The sequence below is a fragment of the Anolis carolinensis genome, chromosome 1, assembly GCF_035594765.1.
Source record: "Anolis carolinensis isolate JA03-04 chromosome 1, rAnoCar3.1.pri, whole genome shotgun sequence".
Classification (NCBI taxonomy): domain Eukaryota; kingdom Metazoa; phylum Chordata; class Lepidosauria; order Squamata; family Dactyloidae; genus Anolis; species Anolis carolinensis.
This window is the reverse complement of record NC_085841.1, coordinates 366807709-366833003: the sequence shown is the minus strand read 5'-3', so window position 1 is coordinate 366833003 and position 25295 is coordinate 366807709. Positions and strand designations below refer to the sequence as shown.

At 43.5% G+C, this 25295-nt stretch overlaps 3 protein-coding genes across 5 annotated transcripts in view; 2 read left to right on the top strand and 1 right to left on the bottom strand.

The window, feature by feature from the left end:
* prpf39 (pre-mRNA processing factor 39) overlaps positions 1–5131 on the top strand; it is a 41542-nt gene extending 36411 nt beyond the window's left edge. For both annotated transcript variants that reach the window (XM_062968733.1, XM_062968732.1), the window contains exons 11-14: positions 1526–1710; positions 1921–1995; positions 3717–3837; positions 4534–5131. In XM_062968733.1, coding sequence (XP_062824803.1) covers positions 1526–1710; positions 1921–1995; positions 3717–3837; positions 4534–4590 — 438 coding nt within the window. In that variant the 3' untranslated portion in view covers positions 4591–5131. The remainder of the gene's footprint in view (positions 1–1525; positions 1711–1920; positions 1996–3716; positions 3838–4533) is intronic.
* Positions 5132–8152: 3021 nt separating this feature from the next.
* Positions 8153–18058, bottom strand: fkbp3 (FKBP prolyl isomerase 3). Its single transcript, XM_062968731.1, has 7 exons — positions 17840–18058; positions 13704–13805; positions 12107–12214; positions 11063–11198; positions 9908–9975; positions 8985–9082; positions 8153–8374 (listed from the first exon to the last, which is right to left on the bottom strand). Exons 1-7 carry the CDS (start codon positions 17939–17941, stop codon positions 8320–8322), a joined length of 669 nt encoding a protein of 222 aa, XP_062824801.1. The 5' UTR covers positions 17942–18058; the 3' UTR covers positions 8153–8319.
* A 538-nt stretch (positions 18059–18596) lies between these two features.
* Positions 18597–25295, top strand: part of fancm (FA complementation group M) — a 66838-nt gene continuing 60139 nt past the window's right edge. For both annotated transcript variants that reach the window (XM_062968727.1, XM_062968726.1), the window contains exons 1-3: positions 18597–19098; positions 21789–21961; positions 24081–24158. In XM_062968727.1, the coding sequence (XP_062824797.1) occupies positions 18657–19098; positions 21789–21961; positions 24081–24158 (693 nt within the window). In that variant the 5' untranslated portion in view covers positions 18597–18656. The remainder of the gene's footprint in view (positions 19099–21788; positions 21962–24080; positions 24159–25295) is intronic.

Sequence of the window (25295 nt, the reverse complement as noted above, 5' to 3'; positions counted from 1 at the left end):
AGCATCACAGAAATAGTGGTAGCTTAAGCCGGGGGACGACCCAAATGTCAAATAATAATAATGATAACAACAACAACTTTATTTTTATATCCCGCCTCCATCTCCCCACAGGGACTCGGGGCGGCTAACATGGGGCCAAGCCCAAATTTCCACAGTAAGCAAAATAAATACAGTAAAATGAACATCATAGACATTTAACATTACATAAATAAAACCAACATTTTAACAACAATATAATGGTAAGTAAAACCACCAAATATAAAAAAAATACAACAGGTTAAAATAGTAAAAGGCTGGGCAGTGGTGCAAAGAATGTAAGGATTATGGTCTCATGAGTTAGATAAAAAATGCTGGGCTAAGAGTGGTAGATGTGCCCTCCATTTGTGCCCTAAAACGGGAAGGGGAGCCTAGAGAAGCCCGCCTATTGCCACCAATGGATCAATTTTTGTATTTTCGGATGTGGAACAAAAGTGCCCATTTGGAAAGGTGCCTCTTGTAAACAAAAATGGGAGCCTTCCGAATGAAACAAACAGAACCTGATAGCAATTCTATACAAATGCACAAGAATAGTTGTCGGGCTTCTTGTCTCACCCCTTATGGGCTCTAGTCCCATCTTTATTTATTTATTTACCATATTTATATCCCGTCTTTTTCTACCCCAAAGGGGACTTAAAGCGGCTTACAGACGGCACTTGCATACTGCCTTAGACATAAACTTGAAATAAATTTAAATTTAAATTAAATACATAAAAACATAATTAAAATACATTCAAATGTTAAGACACTTCATCCAAAATTCTGTTTCTTCACATTTATGCTGACTTTCTGTGACCGGAGAAGGGTGACCAAAATGGTCGCATTCTGGAAGCCCCGTGAGGAGCGGCTTTGGAAATTATTTTTTAATCTGTTCCTATTTTTTAATCTGTTTTTACGACACTATGCGATTCAATTATTTTTAAACTTTGTATTGCACTTTTTAAACTTGACTAAAGGGTGGGGTTGTTAGCCACCTTGTGTCTTCATGGGAAGAAAGGCGGGGTATCAATACAGTTAATAAATAATAATAATAATAATAATAATAATAGTCAATTAATAGAGGATTTCATAGCGATGTTTAAATATTTGAAAGGAGATCATATTGTGGAGGGCCCCTGCTTGGTTTTTGCTGTTTTCTAAATGCTTTCTCGATTGGCTGAATAAATAAAACAACAACAATAATAATCTGACTATCCTCCCAAAATTAGGACTCAAAGCGTCTTACAATTTAAAACAAGAAAAATGAAAAACAGGCCAGAAATGAACATTTAAAAATGAACTATTGACATTGTAACAACTTTAAATATCCCCTCAAATATAAAAAAAAACAGCCTGTTGCTCATTGGAGGCAAGAGTCTCAAAGGCTCCAGGTGTTAATAGAGGTCAATGTGTTGAGATTTAGGCCCTGAACTCGGTGGAGGTTTCTGTGTTTCTCTTTTTCTACCCGCTTTCTTCCCTGCCTTCTTACATACCTGTTCCTTTGGCCCAGGATAATGCCAAGCTGTACCTCAACCTGCTGGAAATCGAGTACAATGGTGACCTGAAGCAGAACGAAGAGCACATCATCGCCTGCTTCGACAAAGCCATCAGCGGGACCCTGCCCATCAAGATGAGGATCATATTCTCTCAGAGAAAAGTGGAATTCATGGAGGACTTTGGCATGGATGTGAACAAGTAAGGCTCCTGCTGTGTTTTCCTCAGTCTTGGTTTAGGTTTCTCCTGAGAGCTTCTGTGGCAGGCAGGAGTAAACTTCGACGCTCCTACTGGCTGGTAGGAATTGTGGGAGTTGTCATCCAAAATACCTGGGAGGGCCGAAGTTTGCCCAGGCCTGTGCACACTGAGCGTTTCTCCCTCCTCACCTCCTCAATCACTTTTTATTTGCAGGCTTCTGGATGCCTACGAAGAGCACCAGTCCCTTCTGAAGGAGCAAGAAACTTTGAAAAGGAAAGCGGAGAATGGGTGAGAATGGTTTTATTATGTCGCTGGGAGAATTGGTTGCCTCTCGAATGCTGCCTTGGAGGCCGTGTTAATTGTGCCGGGTGGGAGAGAAGGCTCACTCAGGGTATCTACATTTCATAATGCATTTTGATACTGCTTGAGCTGCTATGGCTCAGTGCTATGAAATTCTGAGAGTTGTGGTTTGTTGAGGCACCTTTGATAGGGAAAAATACGCCTTGTAAAAATACAGCTCTCAGGATTGTGTAGTGCTCAGCCACGGCAAGTAAAGTTGTGTCAAGTTGCATTAAACACACAGTGTAGTTTCACCTGAACAGCCCTTCTTTTTTGATTTACTGCACAGATTGGGATCTTAGTGTATTGGTGAAAATGGTTCCTGCTTTGCTCTTTGTATATAATAGACCTGGAAAACATTAACAGACAGAAACAGACTATTTTTGAAACACCAATGTACAAGCCTTCAATGGCCTCTCCTGGGAGACGGAATACAGTAGCACTTAGGTTCCCCTGTCATTTGCAGTCACAGGCCTGTAACACGCATGCCTCCACTGCGCTTCTCTGCTGCTCTTTTCTCCCTGCCTCCGTGCTTGTTCTGAATCAGCAGCACACTGGAACACTGTCTCTCAGACAAGAGTACCCGTGGTGGCTTACGGTTTATTATGATTACAGCTTTACAGTTACTTACATCTGGGTAAGAGGTTGATGGTAAAAGAGAATGTTCGACCTCATGGTGGCCACTATTAACAGACTCCATACGTCCTGGGAATGATTGTTTTCCTTTTATATTGTTACACTAATCCACTGATAAGTCACGTACAGGAGTTTCCTACATTAAAGGCTGCAGGGAAGGCCTGAGTTTCAGGCACAAGAAGCTGCCACAACAAGAGGAGAGAATCGGCCACTGAAAGTTTTAAGCTCGTAGGACAGAACCACCTCAGCCAATCAAGGGGAGTGGTGTTTAAGGAGGGAAGGCTGTTGAGGCATGACACACGTCTGCGAGCACCAAGAAATGTGCAGTGTGTGTGAAGGGATGGGCCCATGCCACCTCCCCCCTCCCCAAGTGCACCCCGGTGTAGGCTTTATCAGAGCGGTTTGCTAGGCACACACGCAGCAGAAGTCACTGACGAGGAAGCTCTGGATAAATAACGATGCTGCAGTCTTCGTTTATCTATCAAAAGTTTACTTACGAACGGAAATCTCACAAGATGATACACAGCTCATGCAGGCACACACGGGAAGGGACAGAGAGAAAAAGATAGGAAGTAGAGGGCTATTTATCTCATCCTCTGCTGTCTGATGCAATCCAAGTTTAACCTTTTACACACTGGTATAGCAGGCAGCACACAGTGTATGATGCAATCTCTAGCACACATTGCACAACCATGACTCAATTACATTTAAACAACTCTATATACAATCATTCCCACTTCAACAGGCTTGGCTTCGAAAGGCTCTTCCAGAGCCTTTCCCGTCCTGCCTGGATCTCTGTCTTTGGCATTATGTGCATGGACTGCCCATCCATCGTGTATAAGTCACCTTTCTAGGAAATGCCATATAATATAAAAATTTGGATTTGCTATGATTATTTCTGCCAAAGTAATACGCTTGCAGGCATGTTACTTGCTAGTGAATGGTTAGGGGCCTTGTGGGTCAGTCATGCAAGCAATGCTTTCAGGGACCCCTCTCACGACTGCCCTTTTCTTCCTCTCTTTCGGCTCTTGCAGCTGCGAGGAGGGGGACGAGAAGCGGCCCCACGGGGACGAGGCAGCCCTGGCCGCGGGGCAGGTGGCAGACGGAGACATGCAGGCCAGCCAGGCCGCCTACAACTACAGCGCGTGGTACCAGGTAGGTTTTACACAGCTGGATAATGGAGCTTATAATGCCTTTGATTGGGCAGCTAGCAAACTGGAATGGTTTTTATATGGTCTGACTGAAATGTATTCAGGCCTCAGAAGTGTGTGTAAATCCATTCTTGCTTCTTCAATAAAAGCTACTTCTTTGCTAGAACGTTATTGCTACTTAGCAGGTATTTTGCTCTGGCCTCCCTTTCTCTCCTCTCTGGAACTAGGACGGCCAATTTGGAAAACAGAAACCCAGTTAATGGGTGTGTCTACATTGTGGAATTAATTTAGTCTGAACTGACATGGCTCTGTGCAGTGCAATTCTGGAAGATGTGGTTTGGGGAGACACCAGTATTCTTTGGAAGGGAAGGCTGAAGGCCATAAAAACTACAAATCCTAGGATTCCCTAACATTAAACCATGGCAGTTAAAGTGGTGTCAGACTTGCATTTAGTCTGTTCTTATTATCATGTGGCCTTTTCTCTCTTAAAAGAGGCTTGGCGTCGAGTGCCATTTTGTCTGAGCACTGCAGAGTACTCTGCAAATACCTCCTGTTTATGTTATGTTTTGCAGGCAGAAAATAGGGGAGCCTTTAGTGCCCTTCTTGTGCTGAGCAGTATTTGGCTTCATGGCTTTGTTCCTTCTTTCCTTCCTTGCTGTTAACGTTTTCTCCCCTTTTCTCTTCCTCCTCCTCCTCCTAGTACAACTACCCAAATGCTTGGAATTACGGACAATATTACCAGGCCTCCTCCACCTGATCGGAAGAAGCGTGGGGCCGGAGGCAAGGAGTGTGAAGGGTTTTGTTATTTTTTTAGAACAACGAACGAATGGGGGATGATGGATGTGAACCCGCCCTTTCTGTGGCCCCCGTGTCTCTCTGCATGTGCATTGAGGGGCTGCCCACGGGGGTCTCCTTGTGACAGACTCGCGATGTGCTCATTGGTATGTTGCTGTGCCCCTCGTTTGCCAGGAATTCGGCTCCCTCCCAAATTACCCAGAAATGAAATGGACTCATGAATTCTTAGTTCTCGCTCAGGGCGACATGAAGCCCCCTAAGCCCCTGATCTCGGCCCCTCTTCCGCTCTGAAGGAAACGTCCTCCGCACTTCAAGCGAAGGCAGCCAGCCCTGAAAGATGTGAGCTCCTCTCCTTCCCTTGAACAACGACATGAAGCGTGTTGCTAGAACCATGCTGTGTTTGGGGTGGAGATTTTGTATTGGGTTTTTTCATGTGTACGTTCAGACATTTTTCTGTTCAGATGCCTTTCTTTTTTGTAATAAAAATGAAATTGTGTAAAAAATGGGCCAGTTACTACTTCTTCCTGCTAGGGCTCCTCCAGAGTGGATTCCATCCGCTGTCCCTTGGGTTTGTTTCACAGCAGCGGCTGCTACTATTTGAGCCATTTTCCCAGCTTCAAACCCCTAGGTTAATATATAGGATAGTTAAACCAAGATCTGTCCCACTGTTCCACAGGACTCAAAGGATCAGTGGGATGGATGGGCATTGAATGTTTGTCCTATGTGTGTATAATGCGATCCGCCCTGAGTCCCCTTCGGGGTGAGAAGGGCGGAATATAAATACTGTAAATAAATAAATGGATCTTATTTTTGAAGGTTTAACTACCCTATATATTAGTCTTGGTCAGGCATAGGCAAACTTCAGCCCTCCAGGTCTTTTGGACGCAACTCACGCAATTGCTAACAGCCCACCAGTAGCACTGGTGCTTTCCCTCTCCATAGAATGACCCTCGACTTCCCTACAGATCATATCAAATTGTCCATAATGTTGGCCCCAAAACCAGCCCTTGCACATGAGGTCAACATATGCATGGTTCTTCTTCGTGGTGCTTCTGTGGAAATCGCACTTATGGGATCTTCTACTGCGCCTGCGCAGCATTTCGGAACCTTCTAGAACCTCTTAATGAAACATTTTGGCGGAGGCCCCGCCCACTCTCCCCAATAGAGTATATATAGCCCGGTGGGCGGGGCTAGCCCCAGTTCTTTTTTCCGCCACTCAGTCAGCATTAGGAACCTCTAGCTCTTTCAATCTATTTGGTATAATCGGATTTGACTTGGACCGCTTCATCGTTTACCGCTTTTCTCCAGCCCATATGACTCGGAAAGGACTCGGACTACGCTCTTTGGATATCTTAAGGCAGGCTAGAGTAATGGCTTCCTTTTTTAAGAAGTGCGAGGCGTGTGGGGGCAATCTCCCCGAGGCTGATGGACATTCAAGATGTCTGCTGTGTCTGGGAGAGAGCCATAACTCCCATTCCTGCCAAGTGTGCCGGGGATTTACCCCGCAGGCGAGAAAAAACAGAGAATCTAAATTAAAAGCGCTCTTATATGAGCAGGCTCTGGCCCCAGCCCCTCCGGCGGCCGTTGGCCCCAAAACCAGCCCTTGCACATGAGGTCAACATATGCATGGATACAGTGTGTCTCTTATTGTCTCCTCTGCCTTTGTGCAAGCTATCTCTTCCTGCCTGGCTTAACAATGGGGTATAAATAATAGCCATGGATGGATGGACCAGCCAATGCAACTGCAACCCCACTTGGGCTGATTTTTTTTTTTAAATGACCCCAGGTATGTTTGTAAATAAAATTGGTATAAAAACCAGACATTTACTGATGATAACAGATCAGCATTAGCAAGTCTTGCTAAAGATGCTGGCTGTTTTTCCTTTTTGCAGAAGACAGCTGAAATGTTTCTGCAGAGTATGCTGTAAACCAGGGGTCCCCAAACTAAGGCCCGGGGGCCGGATGCGGCCCTCCAAGGTCATTTACCTGGCCCCTGCCCTCAGTTTTATAATATAATATTTTTATATCAGTTTTAATAATATAATATTATATATACATATAATATTGATAGTAATGTTATAATGTAATACTAATAATACCATATAATAATATTAATTATATATTATATATTACATGTAATATTACTAATAATATTACAGTATAGTGCAGGGGTCCCCAAACTAAGGCCCAGGGGCCGGATGCGGCCCTCCGAGGTCATTTACCTGGCCCCCGCCCTCAGTTTTATAATATCATATATTGTATATACATATAATATTGATCATAATATTATAATGTAATACAATATAACACTAATAATAATACCATATAATAATATAGATTATATATTCTATATTACATATAATATTACTAATAATATTACAGTATAGTGGTATAGTTCAATATAGTAATATATAATGCTAATATTGTGCTATGCTAATAATATAATATATTGTATGTACATATAATTTGTAAGCTATTCTGAGTCCCCTTTAGGGTGAGAAAGGTGTGATACAAATGTAGTAAATAAATGCAGTAAATAAATAAATAATAAATTTTAGACTTAGGCTCACCCAAAGTCTGAAATGACTTGAAGGCACACAACAACAACAACAACAACCCTAATTAACTTGACTATCTCATTGGCCAGAAGCAGGACCACACTTCCCATTGAAATCCTGATAAATGTATGTTGGTTAAAATTGTTTTTATTTTTAAATATTGTATTCTTTCGTTGTTGTTGTTGTTTTTGCACTACAAATAAGACATATGCAGTGTGCATTGGAATTTGTTTGTATTTTTTTTTCAAATGATAATCCGGCCCCTCAACAGTCAGAAGGATTGTGGACCGGCCCTCGGCTTAAAAAGTTTGAGGACCCCTGCTGTAAACACTGCATGTTGCTTACAGATTTGTGTAAATGGGTGCAATTCAGGAAACATTTTCCTGTCACCAAACTTTGTAACGCAAGCATTGAGCTGGGAGATCACATTTGGGGCCAAGACCCACACTTTCAGAAGCAGTGCCTTAAACTACATTGTACTCCAATGAGAGCGAGATGCGCTCCCTACCAGTCTGAGGATAGATCGATGGCAGAAGGGTTCAGCCCCAGAAATGCCCTTGTCCTTCTCCCAGCAGAGCAGTCACCCTTTTATGTGCATCATTCATTCCTAGGGGTTGTTTTCAAAGCGAGCATTTCATTTGCTTTCAAGAAACGCCTGAATGTTTCTCACTGGTTACAAACAAGAATCCTAGAGTTGGAAGAGACCTCACAGGCCAACCTCCTGCTAAGAAACAGGACAATTGCATTCAAAGCACACCCAACAGATGGCCAGAACCCAGAGCAGAAGGCAGTGTTTGAGTCACTTCCCACCAGGAAGTGATTGATCCTTCTGTCGCAACTGCAATGCAGCTCAGCCTGCTATTCAAACAAAGGAGTCCCTGCTGAGGCCTGCCGCTTCACCCCAGACCCTCGAGACCTGCGTTTTGGAGGAAGTATTGGCTGCTGCCTTAGAATGAGTGTCCAAAACCATGTATAAACAAGACTTTAATTCAGCGGAGACTGTACAGAAGCTGCAATTACGCCTTCCCCCCATTGCAATGTGTAAGTAAGTGTACAAGGCCACATCTGTCTTCGTTTCTGGACTCAAGGGGTTCCTCACCATCTGCCAGGGCCCAGGAGGGCCACACGACCGGTCACTCAATGTCCACCAGCTCAACCTCAAAGAAGAGCTTTGCGTTGGGTGGGATCCTGAGGTTCAGGGGTTAAGGAGCACCACCTTTTGCACCAAGAAATGAACTGGGAAGGTTCTAAATCAGCCATGGGCCAACTTGGGCCCTCCCTCCAGGGGTTTTGGACTTCAACTCCCACAATTCCTAACAGCTTACTGGCCCATGCCTGTTTTTAAATGTTCAATAGGAAGGGAGGCAAGTAATGGAGGAGAGAACATTTGGGGGCATCTTCTCTGGGCTAATTCCTGTACAGAGCTGCAGCAAACGGTGATGAAAACCATCATTTCTCACAACAGGGAACTTGGCTTTTTCAACACGATACCCCCAACACCCACTTTTCCAAATATCGTCCCGGCTAAGCAGAAGCCACTGTATCACCCAAGATCCACTGCAGGAGAACCTCAAACCCATTTGTGCTCTTTGCCCTCATTACGAAAGGATGGAGGCCATGATGCAAAGGGAGCCGCACTACCAACACTTTGGCTCTTTTGCACTCCCTTTGCCTCAAACATTCCTGAATGCAAGGCACATCGAGAGGGCGTTTGTCTGACTTACAAGACATTTGGAAAGGGAGACAACCCCTCCCCGGCCCCTTCCCCTTGTTAAGTCTGACTCCTTGGTAAGGATACTTGGCGTCCGGCTGCCCCTTCTTCCCGTAAGCCCACTCCGGTTCGATTTCCAAGTGAGCCTTCTCTCCTTTGCTCATCGTCAGCAGGGCTTCGTCCCACTGTGGAAACAAGGCGGAAGACGATGAGAGGGAGTCCATGTCTTATGGGTCATCCTTTCCTTCATTTCCAGTTGAATTAAAGCTCAAGTGTCACTTAGGCACTTTTCTATTTTAATAAGGACTGGAAACAATCTTTAACACAGCTTACATCTAGAATTATTATTATTATTATTATTATTATTATTAGTAGTAGTAGTAGTAGTAGTAAATACTCATCTGCTTCATTTTCAGGACTGAGACTCAAAGTGGCTCACAGCTTTAACAACTATACTAATATTAAAATACATTAAAACAGTTACAATTAAACATTTTACTGCAGGACGTAACTAAAATTAATCACGCTGCAGGACGTAAACTTTATCTTTGCAGGAGGGACATCCTGCTAAAGCACATTTTGCTCTGGTTTTTCAATAAAACTCTCATCACCAAGACTCGACCAATTTAAACTAGTTTGTGGCAACCAGAAAAACAACAAGGTTCCTGGAGTACAACACATTCAAACCAGGAACAGAACATCTTTCAAATTGTCTTCCATAGTCTTATCTAAACATGGCTCTTGGGTCCCCTTCTTTCCTCCAAGCCATACCAAACCAGCTCCTGAAGCTGTTTCTCGTGGACCCCAAAAAACGTGGGAGGAGCAAATGGTCAGGGGAAGGCCACCCCCCCCCCCCCGGTCCCATACAAGGGTATGCTTTTTCCTGGTCAAGCTTTCCTCAGCCCCCTTTCCTCCCAATATGAGGCATCCCTTTGGGTGCCTGCCCTGCAAAGGCCCTTCTCGGCTGCACACAAGGCTGAAGGGCCCTCCTTCCATTCGCTAGTACTTACGCCGCGGATGACTTTCCCAACACCGACTTTGAAGCTCAGGGGCTTGGCGGCTTTCTTTTTCTTTGAACCTGGGAAAACAAAGGAGAGAGTGAGGCGGAGGGCCTTGTAGCAGATCTGGCCAACTCAATACTGCACTTCTGGGCCTGATCCTAGAACAGGCATGGGCCAACTTGGGCACCCCCTCCAGGGATTTTGGGCTTCAACCCCCACAATTCATGGGAGTTGAAGTCCAAAACACCTGGAGGGAGGGCCCAAGTTGGCCCATGCCTGTCTTACAGGCAAGGAACTGGCATCTCTCCCAGTGTGGCTGGAAAAGACTGAAATAATGGCCAACTATAGAAAGCTAGACAGCAAAAATATAGGAACTAACCAAATTGGACAAGTTAGCGACTTTCTTGAAGGGTAAGACACTGGGCACACTCTTAAAAGAGTGGAAACCTCTCTATATAGATTTGAAGGAGAGGAAAATATATACAGATTTGTAGACATAAACTCTTGGGATATGTTTGTGGATGTAAAAAAAGTAGAAGTCAAAACCTTGCTGCATATAAGTTAGAATTATTATTATTGTTATTATTATTATTATTATTATTATTATTATTATTATTATTATTATTATTATATTTCTGATCCACCTCACCCCATAGCTCGAGGAGGGTCACGGCATAATCAAAAACACATAAAATACTTTCACAATTCTACAAGCACACATATTAAAATGGAAGAAAAAAAAGTTAAACTACAGAGAAATCCACAAAAAGGGAAGCCGGAAATCCTCTTTTAAAACTAATTTATGTACATATGTTTGTGTTTTAGATTTACATGTATAGAATAATAATGTTGGAAGAGATCACATGGGCCACCTATTCCAACCCCCTTCTGCCAGGCAGGAAAAGCACAAAGCATCCCTGACAGATGGCCTCTGTTTAAACACCTCCAGAGAAAAAACCTCCACTCCACTTTGAGGTATAGTTGGTTATGTAATTGTTGTTCAAGTATGTTTATGTGTATGTATGTATAAGAACTGATGTTTCATCTATTTGTGCTTCTTTCCTATTAAAATCTGTATTAAAGCGGCAAAAAGGGAGGTGAATAGAAGCAACCAAACAGGGAATGGCCCCTTCTGCAGCTCTTCGCCATTTGCCCTGTTCTTACTTGTCTGGATGTTGCTGTCAAAGACGGTTCCGTCTTCAAGCTTTCCCGTGTACCAGCAGTGGACAACGTCGCCCTTTTTGGGGAAGTTGACTTTATCCCCCTTCTTCAGGACAGACTTGGTGTATTTTGGAGGGCCCTGGAAGCAGAGGGAGAATCAGCCACCGGCACATACATTCCTTCACTATTTCAAAGGCATTGGCGTTAAATTCTGTGCATGGAGACTCAGGAACTGAACCCAGTCAGATTTATGTCTGAACCAATGGGATGAACGTTGCGGTGAAACCACAAAACAGAATGTTTCCTCCTACAAAGGAGGTCCTCCCATTCTGAGTACACGCATTATGTGTTTCATTTTCCTCAGGAAGACCATGGCACAAATTGCCCAGGAAACACAACTACTCCAATAGACCAACACAGTCCTATGAAAGCCATTTCAGGGGTTTGTTTCAAATTCATCATTCAACATCTTCATTTAGCCTGTGGACTTCCATGACTGCAACCACGCTCTCAGGACGGCGCCCTTTGTAACTACAAGGGCAGTAAGGTAAAGGTAAAAGTTTTCCCCTGATATTAAGTCCAGTCGTGCCCTACTTTTGGGGTTGGTGCTCATCTCCATTTCTAAGCCAAAGAGCCGGCATTGTCCGTAGACACCTCCAAGGTCATGTGGCCACTGGCATGACTGCATGGAGCATCGTTACCTTCCCACCGGAGCAGTACTAATTGATCTACTCACATTGGCATGTTTTCGAACTGCTAGGTTGGCAGAAGCTGGGGCTAACAGTGGACGCTCACTCCGCTCCCCAGATTCAAACCTGTGACCTTTCAGTCTGCAAGTTCAGCAGCTCAGCGCTTTGACACACTGTGCCGCCAGCGACAGTATGCATATATTTTTCCAGCCAAACGAAGAATAAACTAGCCCTGGCCCTCAAGGACTTCCACAACTGGAAAGCAGCACTTCTTGACCGTGACAGAACTGCCCAGCCCTCTCCTTCCTTCCTTCCCTCCCTGGCTCCCTCCCTCCCTCCTCGTTCTCTCTGGACTCACCTCGTCGACGGCCTCCTCCTGCTTGGCCTCTTTGGCTTTGCCTTCATCCAACTTGACACTCTTCACCTGCTCGGCCAGCTCCTCTGGGCTCTCGCTGCCCTTGAAACTCTGGGGGGAAAGGCACCCACTGTGAGGTGATTCCTCACCATTAAAGAGAATATAGCAGGCATGAGCCAGCTTCGGTCATCCTGGTGTTTTGGACTTCAACTCCCACAATTCCTAACATGCCTGCTATAAAGTAAGTCCAGGTTATTATCCATATAACAACGCTGAGGAAAGCAGCTGGCCAAAGGCTACCAAGGCAGGGCACATTTCACAATATTTCAGTCCCAAACAACTTGACATAGAAAGACTTCAACCAGCAGAGCAACATTTTAAATTTTAACCTCAGACATCGGAGGCCCATTTGAACTGCAAATCTAGGAAATGGAACTGGCTTTCTCCACAGTTGCCTTCCTTAAGCATAGGAACCCCCCCCCCCCCCCAATGAAAGTGGGAAAACCAAGAATACAGTGGGCAAATCATGGAAGGTCCCTTTAGGCTTGCAAGCTTGGAAATTCTCCAGACAGAGGAAACATGAAGAATGTGTGACAGATGGAGAGATCCTCCTACTCTAAGTCTGCAGCTGCCACATGAACATCCATACAGAATTATTATTACTCTTGATGTAGTTATATTATTTGTCTCCTCCTCTGCCTCTTTGATTGAGAAGCAGTTCATGATATTAAAAAAATACCATTTAAACCCTAATGCATATTAATATTAAACACAGGATGATAAGTTTGTAGCAATGCTGACTTCTCCCAAAGGGCAGGGCTGCTGTGTGATAGCGCACATGGTGGCCCCATCGTTGGGAGGCAATTTATGGCAACAGTGACCCCCCCTTCCCCCCTTGATTCCAAAGTGCAGGACTAATGTGTGGATGTGGATGCACCTTGAGGGAAGAGGAGGTGGCAGTGGCCACGTCTTTTCCTGGCCCCTTCCAAGCCATGAGCTCTGCACTTCGCTCAGGTTCTTTAGTTTCATAGTTAGAGGAAGTACAGGTTTGGAGGGCCTTGATTCAGTCTGTGCTCCCATTTCTATGGGCTAAAGAACCAAAGCAAAATGGAAGTTGATGAAATCTCACAAATAATTGAATCTGAGGATGTCAAAAAAGCAAATGTGGAGACCTAGCTGTAAATGAGAAGGGTCAGCTTTGCCCACAAATAAAAAGCCTGTAGAAGTGCATGAGCCTCAGAGAATCCTAGAGGCCAATCCCATTCTCCTGCCAGATATGAAGACTACACCCAAGCCCTTCCAACAGATGACCATGCAGCCTTTGCTTCAAAACCTACAAAGGAGTCGATCAGACTCCCAGGAAGCAGAATATCCCATGGTAGACCATCAAGAAATTCTTCCTACCTTTTAGGTGGAATCTCTTCCTCTTCGGTTTGAAACCAAAATAGTCAAGTCAGCAAATGTGGAGGCCAGCTGTACATGCAAAGGACCAACTCTGCCCACTGAGCAACCACCTCCAATGTACACAAAAATAAAGACCTTACATTCTAAGTAGGCGAGCCTTGCACAGGGCCACAGTTCTGTAGGCGAAGTACCTTACCTTTGTCTCAAAGAGCTGGTTATAAGCGGTGATCAGCTGGTCCTTGCTGGCTGTCTTGGACACATTTTTAATCTGCCCAAGAAGTTTGTGTTCTGCAAGGAACTGAAAAAAAAACCAAAAATCAGACACGAGGAAAGAAATGCGAAGACAGGGCCTTTGGGAATGTACAACCCCTAAATAAAGCATGGGCAAACTTTGGCCCTCCCTCCAGGTGTTTTGGACGTCAACTGCAAAGATCATTTGGGATCCTGCTCTTAAGCTCTGGTCACAAAACCCAAGATCTTCTTGGTTATTGTTATTATTATGATGTTTATTTATACCCCGCGTTTCTCTCTACAAGGAGACTCAAAACGGCTTACATTAAAAGCATTTCATGTAGTCCAACCCCATTCTGCTCAAGGCAGGATCTCCAGCTAAAAGATCCCAAGCAGTAAGGATGAGCAATGGAAAACGTGAAGTTCCCATCCTGCTTTCTCCACAGTTAAGACATTCTTGTCACAAATATTTTATATTGATATCGAAAAACCTGCTGCTGGTTTCTCTGGATGGTGAAATCTGTATTCTGTCCTCAGAGTACAGATTAAGCACAACAGTTTCAAAAAAGCAGTTTATCTGCATTTCTGTATCTCTGTAGCTGCACCACACCTGGAATAACAGTGTGTAAAGAGAAGAATATTGATCAGTATACATTGTGGTGTATGTTATTATTGATTGTATTCTACAGCTCACTTAGGGAACACACACACATATATATATATATATCGTGTCAAAAGCACTGCATAAAAGTTGTTATTTATTCGTGCAGTCGTTTCCGACTCTTCGTGACCTCATGGACCAGTCCACGCCAGAGCTCCGTTGGCCGTCGCCGCTCCCAGTTCCTTCAAGTTCATGCCAGTCCAAGGATACCGTCCATCCATCTTGCCCTTGGTCGGCCTCTCTTCCTTTTTCCTTCCATTTTCCCCAGCATCTTTCTCTTCTCCAAGCTTTCCTGTCCTCTCATGATGTGGCCAAAGTCCTTCATCTTTGCCTCTAATATCCTTCCCTCCAGTCAGGCATTATTTCCTGGAGTATGGACTGGTTGGACCTTCTCACGGTCCAAGGCACTCTCAGGATTTTCCTCCAACACCACAGTCCAAAAGCATCTTTCTTCCTTCGCTCAGCCTTCCTTATGGTCCAGCTCTCTCTCACATCCATAGGTCACTACAGAGAATACCATTGCTTTTACTATGCAGACCTTAGTTGCCAGTGTGATGTCTCTGCTCTTCACTGTTTTATCATTGAGGTTGGCCATTGCTCTCCTCCCAAGAAGGAAACGTCTTCTGATTTTCTGGCTGCAGTCTGCGTCTGCAGTGATCTTCACGCGTAGAAATATAAAGTCTGTCACTGCCTCCACGTTTTCTCCTTCTATTTGCCAGTTATCAATCGGTCTGGTTGCCATCATCTTGGTTTTCTTGACGTTTAACTGCAACCCAGCTTTTGCACTGTCTTCTTTCCCCTTGGTGATAAGGCTCCTCAGCTCCTCCTCACTTTCGGCCATCAGAGTGGTATCACCTGCATATCTAAGGTTGTTAATGTTTCTTCCAGCAATTTTAACTCCAGCCTTGGATTCATCAAGCCACACACGTATGACGTGTTCTGCATATAAGTCAGATAGGGAGGGTGAGAGGAAACAGCCCTGCCGTACTCCTTTCCCAATCTTGAACCAGTCTGTTGTTCTGTGATCTGTTCTTACTGTGGCTACTTGGTCGTTATACAGATTGCTCAGGAGACGGACAAGGTGGCTTGGTATCCCCATATCACCAAGAACATGCCGCAGTTTATTATCCATGCAGTCAAAGGCTTTAGAATAGTCAATAAAGCAGAAGTAGATGTTTTTCTGAAACTCCCTGGCTTCCTCCATTATCCAGCGGATATTGGCATTTTGGTCTCTTGTTCCTCTGCCTTTTCTGAACCCAGCTTGGACATCTGGCAACTCTCGCTCCATGTATTGCTGGAGTCTGGCTTGCAGGATCTTGAGCATTACCTTACTGGCAGAAATAAGTGCCGCTGTACGGAAGTTTGAGCATTCTTTGGCGTTTCCCTTTTTTGGTATGGGGATATATATTGATTTTTTCCAATTTGATGGCCATTCTTGTGTTTTCCATATCTGCTGGCATATGGCATGCATCACCTTGACAGCATCATCTTTCAAGATTTTGAACAACTCCGATGGGATCCCGTCATCTCCTGCTGACTTGCTATTAGCAATGCTTTTTAAGGCCCGCTCAACCTCATTCCTCAGGATGTCTGGTTCTAATTCACTCACCACACTGTCAAAGCTACCCTCGATGTTTTTACCCTTCCTATACAGACCTTTGAGACTGTACTCCACTTATGCAGGTCTATGATTTGATTTCAATATTTAATGTTACTGCACTTTATGATTTAATTGATAGTTGTATGTCACTATTGCTTCGTGTAGGCATTGAATTTTGCCATAACATGTTTGGAAACCACTTTGAGTCCCCCACCCGGAGTGAGAAAAGCGATATACAACTGAAGCACATAAATAAAATAAGGAAATTGGAACACCTCAAGCTTCCTTACTACAACAAGGTGACAATCTAACTTTACGCTTGTGTATTATCATTATTTATTATTAAAATATTATTTATTATAATTATTTATATATTGTAGCTATTTATTACTATATTATCTATTATGATTATGTTTATATAATTTATTTTAATGTTATGCTGAGAGCCAGGAAAATAGTTCCATTTTGTCTTCTGTGCCATAGCAACATGCTATGCTAATTTTACATACATGTATATATAATATACAATAATTTATAAATATATAATATATTGTATATACTTATAATATTGACAATAATATAATGTAATACAATATTAAACTAATAATATAATAATATTAATTATATATTAAATGTAATATTACTAATAATATTACCATATAATGATATAGTACAATATAGTAATTGAATGCTTATATTGTGCTATGCTAATAGTATATTGTATGTACATTTGATTTGTAAGCCGCTCTGAGTCCCCTCCGGGGTGAGAAGCGCGGGATATAAATGTAGTAAATAAATAAATAAATATTATTTATTTATTATAATTATTTATTTATTTTATTACCAACATTTATATCTTGCCTTTCTCACCTGAAGGGACTCAGCGTGGCTTACAACAATTGGCAAAAATTCATTGCCTACACATAGTTATAAATCACAAACAGTACATACAATCAATTAAAAACTATTAAAATACAGTATAAAAATTTAAAACATATGATTAGATCCATTCGTCCAAGAAACCTCATGCTTTAGCCTCAAATCGGACAATGTCACCTTTGCCATTTATTCATTAAAAGGGTTGTTGTATGTTTTCCGAGCTGTCTGGCCTTGTTCCAGGAGCATTCTCTCCTGACATTTCGCCCACATCTATGGCAGGCATCCTCAGAGGTAGTGAGGTATGGAGAAACTAAGCAACGAAGGTTTATATATATCTGTGGAAAGTCCAGGGTGAGGTGTCAGCTGGAGGCCAGTGTGAATATTGTAGTTAACCACCCTAATTAGCATTGAATAGCTTTATCTCCTGGCTTCTTCCTGCCCGGAGGCATCCTTTATTCAGAGTAGTTAGCTGCCCCTGGTTGATTCATGTCTGGAACTCCTCTGTTTTCAGAGTGTTGCTTCTTATTTACTGTTCTGATTTTGGATTTTTTTTTTCAAAATACTGGTAGCCAGATTGTGTTCATTTTCATGGTTTCCTCCTTTCTGTTGAAGTTGTCCACATGCTTGTGGATTTCAATGGCTTCTCTGTGTAGCCTGACATGATAGTTTTTGGAGTATTCATTAAAAGCCTGAGCACATAACCATGTTTTTAGAGCTTTTCTGAAGCCCAGGACGGTGGAGGCTTGTCGAATATTTATATATTAACGTTATTTATTACTATATGATCTATTATGGTTATTTTTATATCATTTATTTTATTTATAAATATATTATTTATCGTAATTATTATTAATATGTTATTTTTAATTGTTATATTATATACCATATCTCCTTCAAGAAAGAGGTGGGCCCCTCCCCCTGCCCGCGTTTGCACGTGTGAACGGCCTGACACGCGTCTCACCTTGTGGGCGGCCTGCTCCTGGAGGAAGCGGACCAGGTCCCTCTTGGGGAGCTCTTCGCTCCGCAGCTGCTCGGGGCTCCAGGGCCGCGCGGGGGCCTCCATGGCCTCGCCGTCCCACAGGCACGCCTCCTTCTCCTCCTCGAGCGCCCTGCTGCCTAACTCTCCCCTCACCGAGCCCGGACTACGTTTCCCAGGCTGCCTCGGGAGAATGAACGCTCCCTATTGGAGCAATACCACGCCCGTCACTAACCCGAAAGGAATCTGGCCAATGGGATCGGGGTATAGGCGGGACTTCCTAAAAGGACGCCCGAGGGAGCCTGGGTAATGTAGTCCTCGCGGCCGGAAGCACACCCTAAAGGCTGACAGAGCTTGTTCACCTCTCGGCGTTTTGGACTTCAACTCCCACAATTCCTAACAGCCGGCAGGCTGTTAGGAATTGTGGGAGTTGGAGTCCAAAACACTGGGAGGGAAGGCCCAAGTTGGCTCATGCCTGGAATATAGTAGTTGTTTGGGTGTGAATTGCTGAGGTAAGCGTCCCGACCAATCAGCATTCGAGGTGCCGCAGGGCATAGCCAATCAGGGTGGAGCACTCATGCTGTAGCCAATGAACGCAGTAGATATTTCTTCGCAGCCGCCGAGCGGAGCGTTATCCACCAGCCCGTAGCCAATCAGGGTGGAGCGCACACTGGGAGAGCAGCCAATGAGTGGAGGCCACGCCCCGTTCCGTACTCGGGAGCCAATCAGGTCTCGCGGCGCGTATTTTCGATGGCGGCGCCTCCGCAGCGCCCAAGATGGCGGCGCCTGAGAGGAAAGCGCCATGAAGGCGGCGCGCGGAGGGCGGCAGGCGACGCTGTTCGAGGCCTGGGGCGCCCGGCCCGATCCCGGGGAAGAAGACGGGGAGGACGATGAAGACGAGGCGCTGCTGCTGGCGGCGGCGGAGGAGGCGGAGGCGCGGCCGGGGGGCTTCGTGGCGGGCCCGGCGGGGCGGCTGTGGCTCTTCCCCGGCGGGCCCGGCCTGGAGACGCGGCCCTACCAGGTGCGGGCGGTGCGGGCGGCGCTGCTGGGCAACACGCTCCTGTGCCTGCCCACGGGCCTGGGCAAGACGCTGGTGGCGGCCGCCGTGCTGCACAACTTCTCCCGCTGGTTCCCCGCCGGGAAGGCCCTCTTCTTGGCCCCCACACGGCCCCTGGTCGCCCAGCAGCGCCGCGCATGCGCCAGGCTCATGGGCCTCCCCGCCCGGGACGCCGCCCAGGTCACCGGTGCGTCTCTGCGCATGCGCCGCCCGGGCCTCGCTCCCTTACTTTAGCCCAGGGGTCCCCAAACTAAGGCCCGGGGGGCAGATGTGGCCCTCCAAGGTCATTTCCCTGGCCCCTGTCCTAAACTTTAGACTTAGGGTTGACCTAAGTCTACCTGGTCTTTGGAGGTCTCTTTGCTTACTTATACCCTTATGAGATCATCTAGATGGTCTTTGAAGGTCTCTTTGCTTAGCTACGGCCAACTAGATGGCTTTTGGAGGTCACTTTCATTACCTATGGTTTTATGAGATTGTCTAGATGGCCTTTGGAGGTCTCTTTGCTTACCTGTGGGCTTATGAGATTGTCTAGATGGTCTTTGGAGGTCTCTTTGCTTACTTATACCCTTATGAGATCATCTAGATGGTCTTTGATGGTCTCTTTGCTTAGCTACGGCCAACTAGATGGCTTTTGGAGGTCACTTTCATTACCTATGGTCATATGAGACCGTCTAGATGGCCTTTGAGGGTGCCTTTACTTACCTATGGTTTTATGAAACCATCTAGATGGTCTTTGAGGATCCCTTTCCTTATCTATGGTCTTATGAGACCATCTAGATGGCCTTTGGAGGTCTCTTTGCTTACCTATGTCTTATGAGATCGTCTAGATCAGGGGTCCCCAAACTAAGGCCCATGGGCCGGATGCGGCCCCCTAAGGTCATTGACCTGGCCTCTGTCCTAAACTTTAGACTTAGGATTGACCTAAGTCTGAAATGACTTGAAGACACACAACAGCAACAATCCTAATTTTGGACTATTTCATCATAGTCTGGCCCCCTAACAGTCTGAGGGGCTGTGAATTGGCCCTCCACTTGAAAAGTTTGAGGATCCCTGCTTTAGCCTATATGCATATACAGTAGAGCAGGGGTCCCCAAACTGAGGTTGACCTAAGTCTGCCTGGTCTTTGGAGGTCTCTTTGCTTACCTGTGGTCTTATGAAACCATCTAGATCAGGGGTCCCCAAACTTTTGAAGCAGAGGGCCGGTCCACAATCCATCAGACTGTTGAGGGGCCGAATTATCATTTGAAAAAAAATTACAAACAAATCCCTATGCATACTGCACATGTCTTATTTGTAGTGCAACAATAACGAAAAACAATACAATATTTAAAAATGAAAACAATTTTAACCAACATAAACCTATCAGGATTTCAGTGGAAAAGTGTGGGCCTGCTACTGGCCAATGAGATAGTCAAGTTAATAAGGATTGTTGTTGTTGTGTGCCTTCGAGTCGTTTCAGACTTTGGCCAAACCTAAGTCTAAAATTAATTATTTATTTACTGCATTTATTTACTACATTTATATCCCACCCTTCTCACCCCGAAGGGGACTCAGAGCAGCTGCATGTACATACAATACATTATATTATTAGCATAACACAATATTAGCATTATATATTACTATATTGAACTATACCACTATACTATTACATAATATGTAATATATAACATATAATTGATATTATTATATGGTATTACTATTAGTATTATATCGTATAACATAAGATTATTATCAATATTATATGTATATACAATATATTATATTATTAAAACTGATATAAAATATTATATTATAAAACTGAGGGCGGGGGCCAGGTAAATGACCTTGGAGGGCCGCCTCTGGCCCCCGGGCCTTAGTTTGGGGACCCCTGATCTAGATGGTCTTTGGAGGTCACTTTCCTTACCTATGGTTTTATGAGATTGTCTAGATGGCCTTTGGGGGCCCCTTTCCTTACCTATGGTTTTATGAGACCGTCTACATGGCCTTTGGGGGCCCCTTTCCTTACCTATGGTTTTATGAGACCGTCTACATGGCCTTTGGGGACCCCTTTCCTTACCTATGGTTTTATGAGACCGTCCCTTTCCTTACCTATGGTTTTATGAGATTGTCTAGATGGCCTTTGGAGGCCCATTTCCTTACCTATGGTTTTATGAGACCATCTAGATGGCCTTTGGGGACCCCTTTCCTTACCTATGGTTTTATGAGACCATCTAGATGCCCTTTGGCCCATGTCCTATGATGCTTGACATAGATTACTGTCTACCCTGTTTCCCCGAAAATAAGACAGTGTCTTATATTAATTTTTGCTCCCAAAGATATGCTAGGTCTTATTTTCAGGGGATGTCTTATTCTTCCATGAAGAAGAATTCACATTTATGGTTGAACAAAAAAAATTGAACATTTATTATATACTGTACAGTAGTTGTTATCACAAACCAGCATAACCAAACTGTGAATCCTATCAAGAATTTCTTGTTACTACCATTATTTCCATGTACAACAATCTCTAGTACATACATTTAATGATCCTGCATGCTTTGTTCTGTTTGGTGGGCATGCTACCAAACAAAAACTTTGTTAGGTCTTACTTTTGGGGGAGGCCTTATATTTAGCAATTCAGCAAAACCTCTACTAGGTCTTATTTTCTGGGGATGTCTTATTTTCGGGGAAACAGGGTATGTTTTAAGTTACTTTAACTTCTGTAAGATGTGTTATTATACTGTGATTTTATTGTGCTACTGTTTTTATTGATGTAATACTGTTTTGGGCTTGTCCCAGTGTAAGCCGTCCCGAGTCCTTCAAGAGATGGAGCAGGGTATAAATAAAGTATTATTATTATTATTATTATCCAGCCCTTGCTTTTCCTTGTCGTTTCAGGAGGCACTTCAATCGCTGACCGGAAGGAGCTCTGGCGCCACAAGAAGGTCTTCTTCCTGACACCTCAAATCCTGGTCAACGATCTCTCCCGAGGGATCTGCCCGGCTGCAGAAGTGAAGTGCCTGGTGCTCGACGAAGCCCACAGGGCGCTGGGGAATTATGCATATTGCCAGGTAGCCCCTCGCAGCACTCTTACCATTGTTTACACTATGCAACACAATGTTTGTTCCTGGTTTATCAATGCCATTTTCTAATTGGTTCCACCATAAAAACATGGGGAAAGTTTATCAAACTGCCAAATATTTGTTTTGGCGGGAGGGACACCTGCAGTACGTTTTGTGATAGTTTTTCCATGAATATCTCATCATAGAGTCTCAACCCATTCAACCTAGTTTGTGGCAGCCACAAAAATGAAGTTTCTGGAGGATAACAACTACTTTCAAAGTACGCCCCACACAGTTAAACAGAAAAGAACACTTTTACACCAGGAACAGAAAATTTCTCAATTTTTGTTAAATAATGTTACTGTTATTTGTTATCCCCTCTCCTCACAGGTTAAGGCAGGCTACAGTGCAGCTAAAACATTACAGTGAAATATGTATCATAAAATGCATGTATCAAAAACAAATTGCCATAAAATATATACAGTACATTTCAACACATAGTACAAAGATTAAAATACAACACTAACGGAATATAAGCTTTTAAGACCGAGCCAGTTGTATTTACCACTGTTTTAATGGTTTGAACTATTTATTTTTAGCTAGTCAAAAGCTCACTTCTATTATAATGTTTATAGTCTTTGGGTTTTAAATAGTATTGAATTGCTTTTACTACTGTTCACTGCTTTGAGTCGCCTTCAGAGAAGGAAAGTGGATAATAAATGAATAAAATAATTAATTTAAAATTAATTTAAGTTAGATAGACAATCTTTGGTTTGTGGGAGGTTGTTGTATGTTTTCCTGGCTGTATGGCCATGTTCTAGAAGTATTCTCCTGACGTTTCACCCACATCTATGGCAGGCATCCTCAGAGGTTGTGAGGTGTTGCAAATAACTGTGATATCATGTTTGATATTACCAAAATAACTTTATATTCTGGTTCATTATTATTTCATCTAATTGAGGCCCAGCCTTCTTGTAAAATATTCTGAGGAAATGAGACAGAAGTGGGGAAGACAATAACAAATTATGGAGTTCTTGAACCTAGAATCTTTCTTAGATTTTGGATTTTTCTAGGTCAAGTCCTTATCTAACCACATTGCTTTGAAGGCAAGAAGATGAGGAAACCGTCTGCCACTAGGTGGTGCTTTGGTTTTGTGCTCTTTAAGTGAACATTGTAAAGCTAGTTCTAATAACAACAACAACAACAACTTTATATCCTGCCCCATCTCCCCAAAGGGACTCAGGGAGGCTCACATGAGGGCCAAGCCCAAATAAAACATAAAATACGATATCAAGGTGCATTTAAAACACGTAAACATATCATTATATCTATTTTGATTTGGTTGGATGTTGTTATTTGGCCTTATTATTATTAATGATGATGCTGCACCAAACTATAAATGCCAGAATTCCATTGCATTCATCTGTGACAGTTAAAGTGGCGTCAAATTGCAGTAATTCTGTAGTGTAGATAAACCTAGTGCCGTAAGATTGCAACCTGTACAGCAGTATATGTACCTAATTTGTTTGTCTAATTATTCCATTTATAAGAGGATTTTTAGGACACTCCCATATTTTTACAAAGTTATTTATTTATTGGCTCGAATTTCTTCCTGATTCATCATTACAGAGTGGAGTAATCCCATGGATTTTGCATTCTATTACCATTATATGTCAATTCTAAAGCTGGGTTTGGTATACATTTTCATACATATGTGTGTGTATGTGTCTATTTATGAAATTTAGTAATGTATTGTATTTTTATGTCCATTTGTTTCTGAATTTGTTGTACCCACCTTGAGTCATCAGGAGAGGCAAGTAATAAGTTGTTGTTATTATTATTATTATTATTATTATTATTATTAATAATAATAATAATAATAATAATAATAATAATAATAATAATAATAAATATTATCTCCTAAGGACAGAATGCTTCTGGAACATGGCCATACAGCCTGGAAAATGCACAACAACCTAGTCATTCTGGCCATGGAAGCCTTCCACAACACATTATTATTACTTACTAAATTTTTCTGTAAGATATCAAAAGATTTTTAGGATACATTGAGAAATACTAAGATGTTATGCAAAGACACTGTTGGTGATGAGAGGTCCTTTTTCCTCAGGTGGTGAAGGAATTATGCAAATACACCCATGAGTTCCGGATCTTGGCTCTGACGGCCACCCCTGGCAGCGATGCAAAGGTCAGCCACTCCTGGAGGCATCTACATCCTCACATTAATGCAGTTTTTCACCACCATGGCCCAATACTATGGGATGTTGGGGTTTTTGGTTAGACACAGGGTCTCTATCCTTCTCTGCCAAAGAGTGCTTGCTGGTGCCCCAATTCCTGTTTTATTTATTTTTTATTCTTTTGCCAAAAGCATTGCATAAAGTATAAAACTGATAAAAATAGAGGGAACACAAGCGGCTAAATAGTTTTTGAACAAAAACGGGCAACAGCGACTGCATTGTCTGTAGCTTTAAACAGTTCTTCCTCTGTGTGTGAGGCAGGGCATGGTGGGCAAGAATGCAGGTGTGGAGTTGTTTGTTCTGATCCATAGTTGCACAAGGTGGAGGATTCTTCTAAGTTGTGCCATTTTACCAGGTTGTCTTTTGATCTGCCCACTCCCCTCCCCTCCCAGGTTACCCATTCTTGGTTTGCCCCTGGAGGAAGACCCTTTGGGGGGGGGGGGCATCTTGGTCTAGTTTCCCAGAGGGATACTCTTGCTGTTGCTGGGGAAACATTGAGAGGAGTGGTGGTTCTCATGAAACTTTTCCTTGATTTGAGTCTCCTGGGAGGGGGCTGATAGCCATGCAGTGGGTGGCTTTCAGTGTTCAACCTTATTTCTCTCACAGTTAGCAACAACTTCCTGCCGTACATCCGGGGGACAATGCCAGCTAGCTTGTAGAGTCTATCAACAAATGTAGGTTTAAGACATCCTGTGATTATTCTGCATGTTTCTTTCAGTGCTGTGTTCTCCTGCTTCTTATGGGCAAACTTATGCCAAACAAAACAGGCGTACTCAGCAGTTGAGTCAGACAAGGCCAGGGCTGATGTTCTTACTAATTTTGGGTCTGCATCCCATGCACTGCCAGTAAGTTTCTGCAGGATGTTATTGTGTGCAGCTACTTTGTGCTTGGTGTTCATGCAGTGTTTCCTAAATGTTAGTGTTCAATCTAAGGTGACACCAAGATGGAAAACATTGCCCAATTCCTGTGAGGATGTTATTGCGTGCATCTACTTTGTGCTTGGTATTAATGCACTGTTTCCTAAATGTTAGTGTTCGATCTAAGGCGACACCAAGATATTTAGGATGGAAAGCATTGCCCAATTCCTG

Excerpts from the sequence above, each read along its gene's own strand:
- fkbp3 (XM_062968731.1), bottom strand. The coding sequence starts at position 17,941 with ATGGAGGCCCCCGCGCGGCCCTGGAGCCCCGAGCAGCTGCGGAGCGAA. Across the intron at positions 12,215-13,703 it reads ACCAGCTCTTTGAGACAAAG|AGTTTCAAGGGCAGCGAGAG; the intron begins GTAAGGTACTTC and ends CTTTCCCCCCAG. Across the intron at positions 9,083-9,907 it reads TTGGGAAAGTCATCCGCGGC|TGGGACGAAGCCCTGCTGAC; the intron begins GTAAGTACTAGC and ends TTGTTTCCACAG.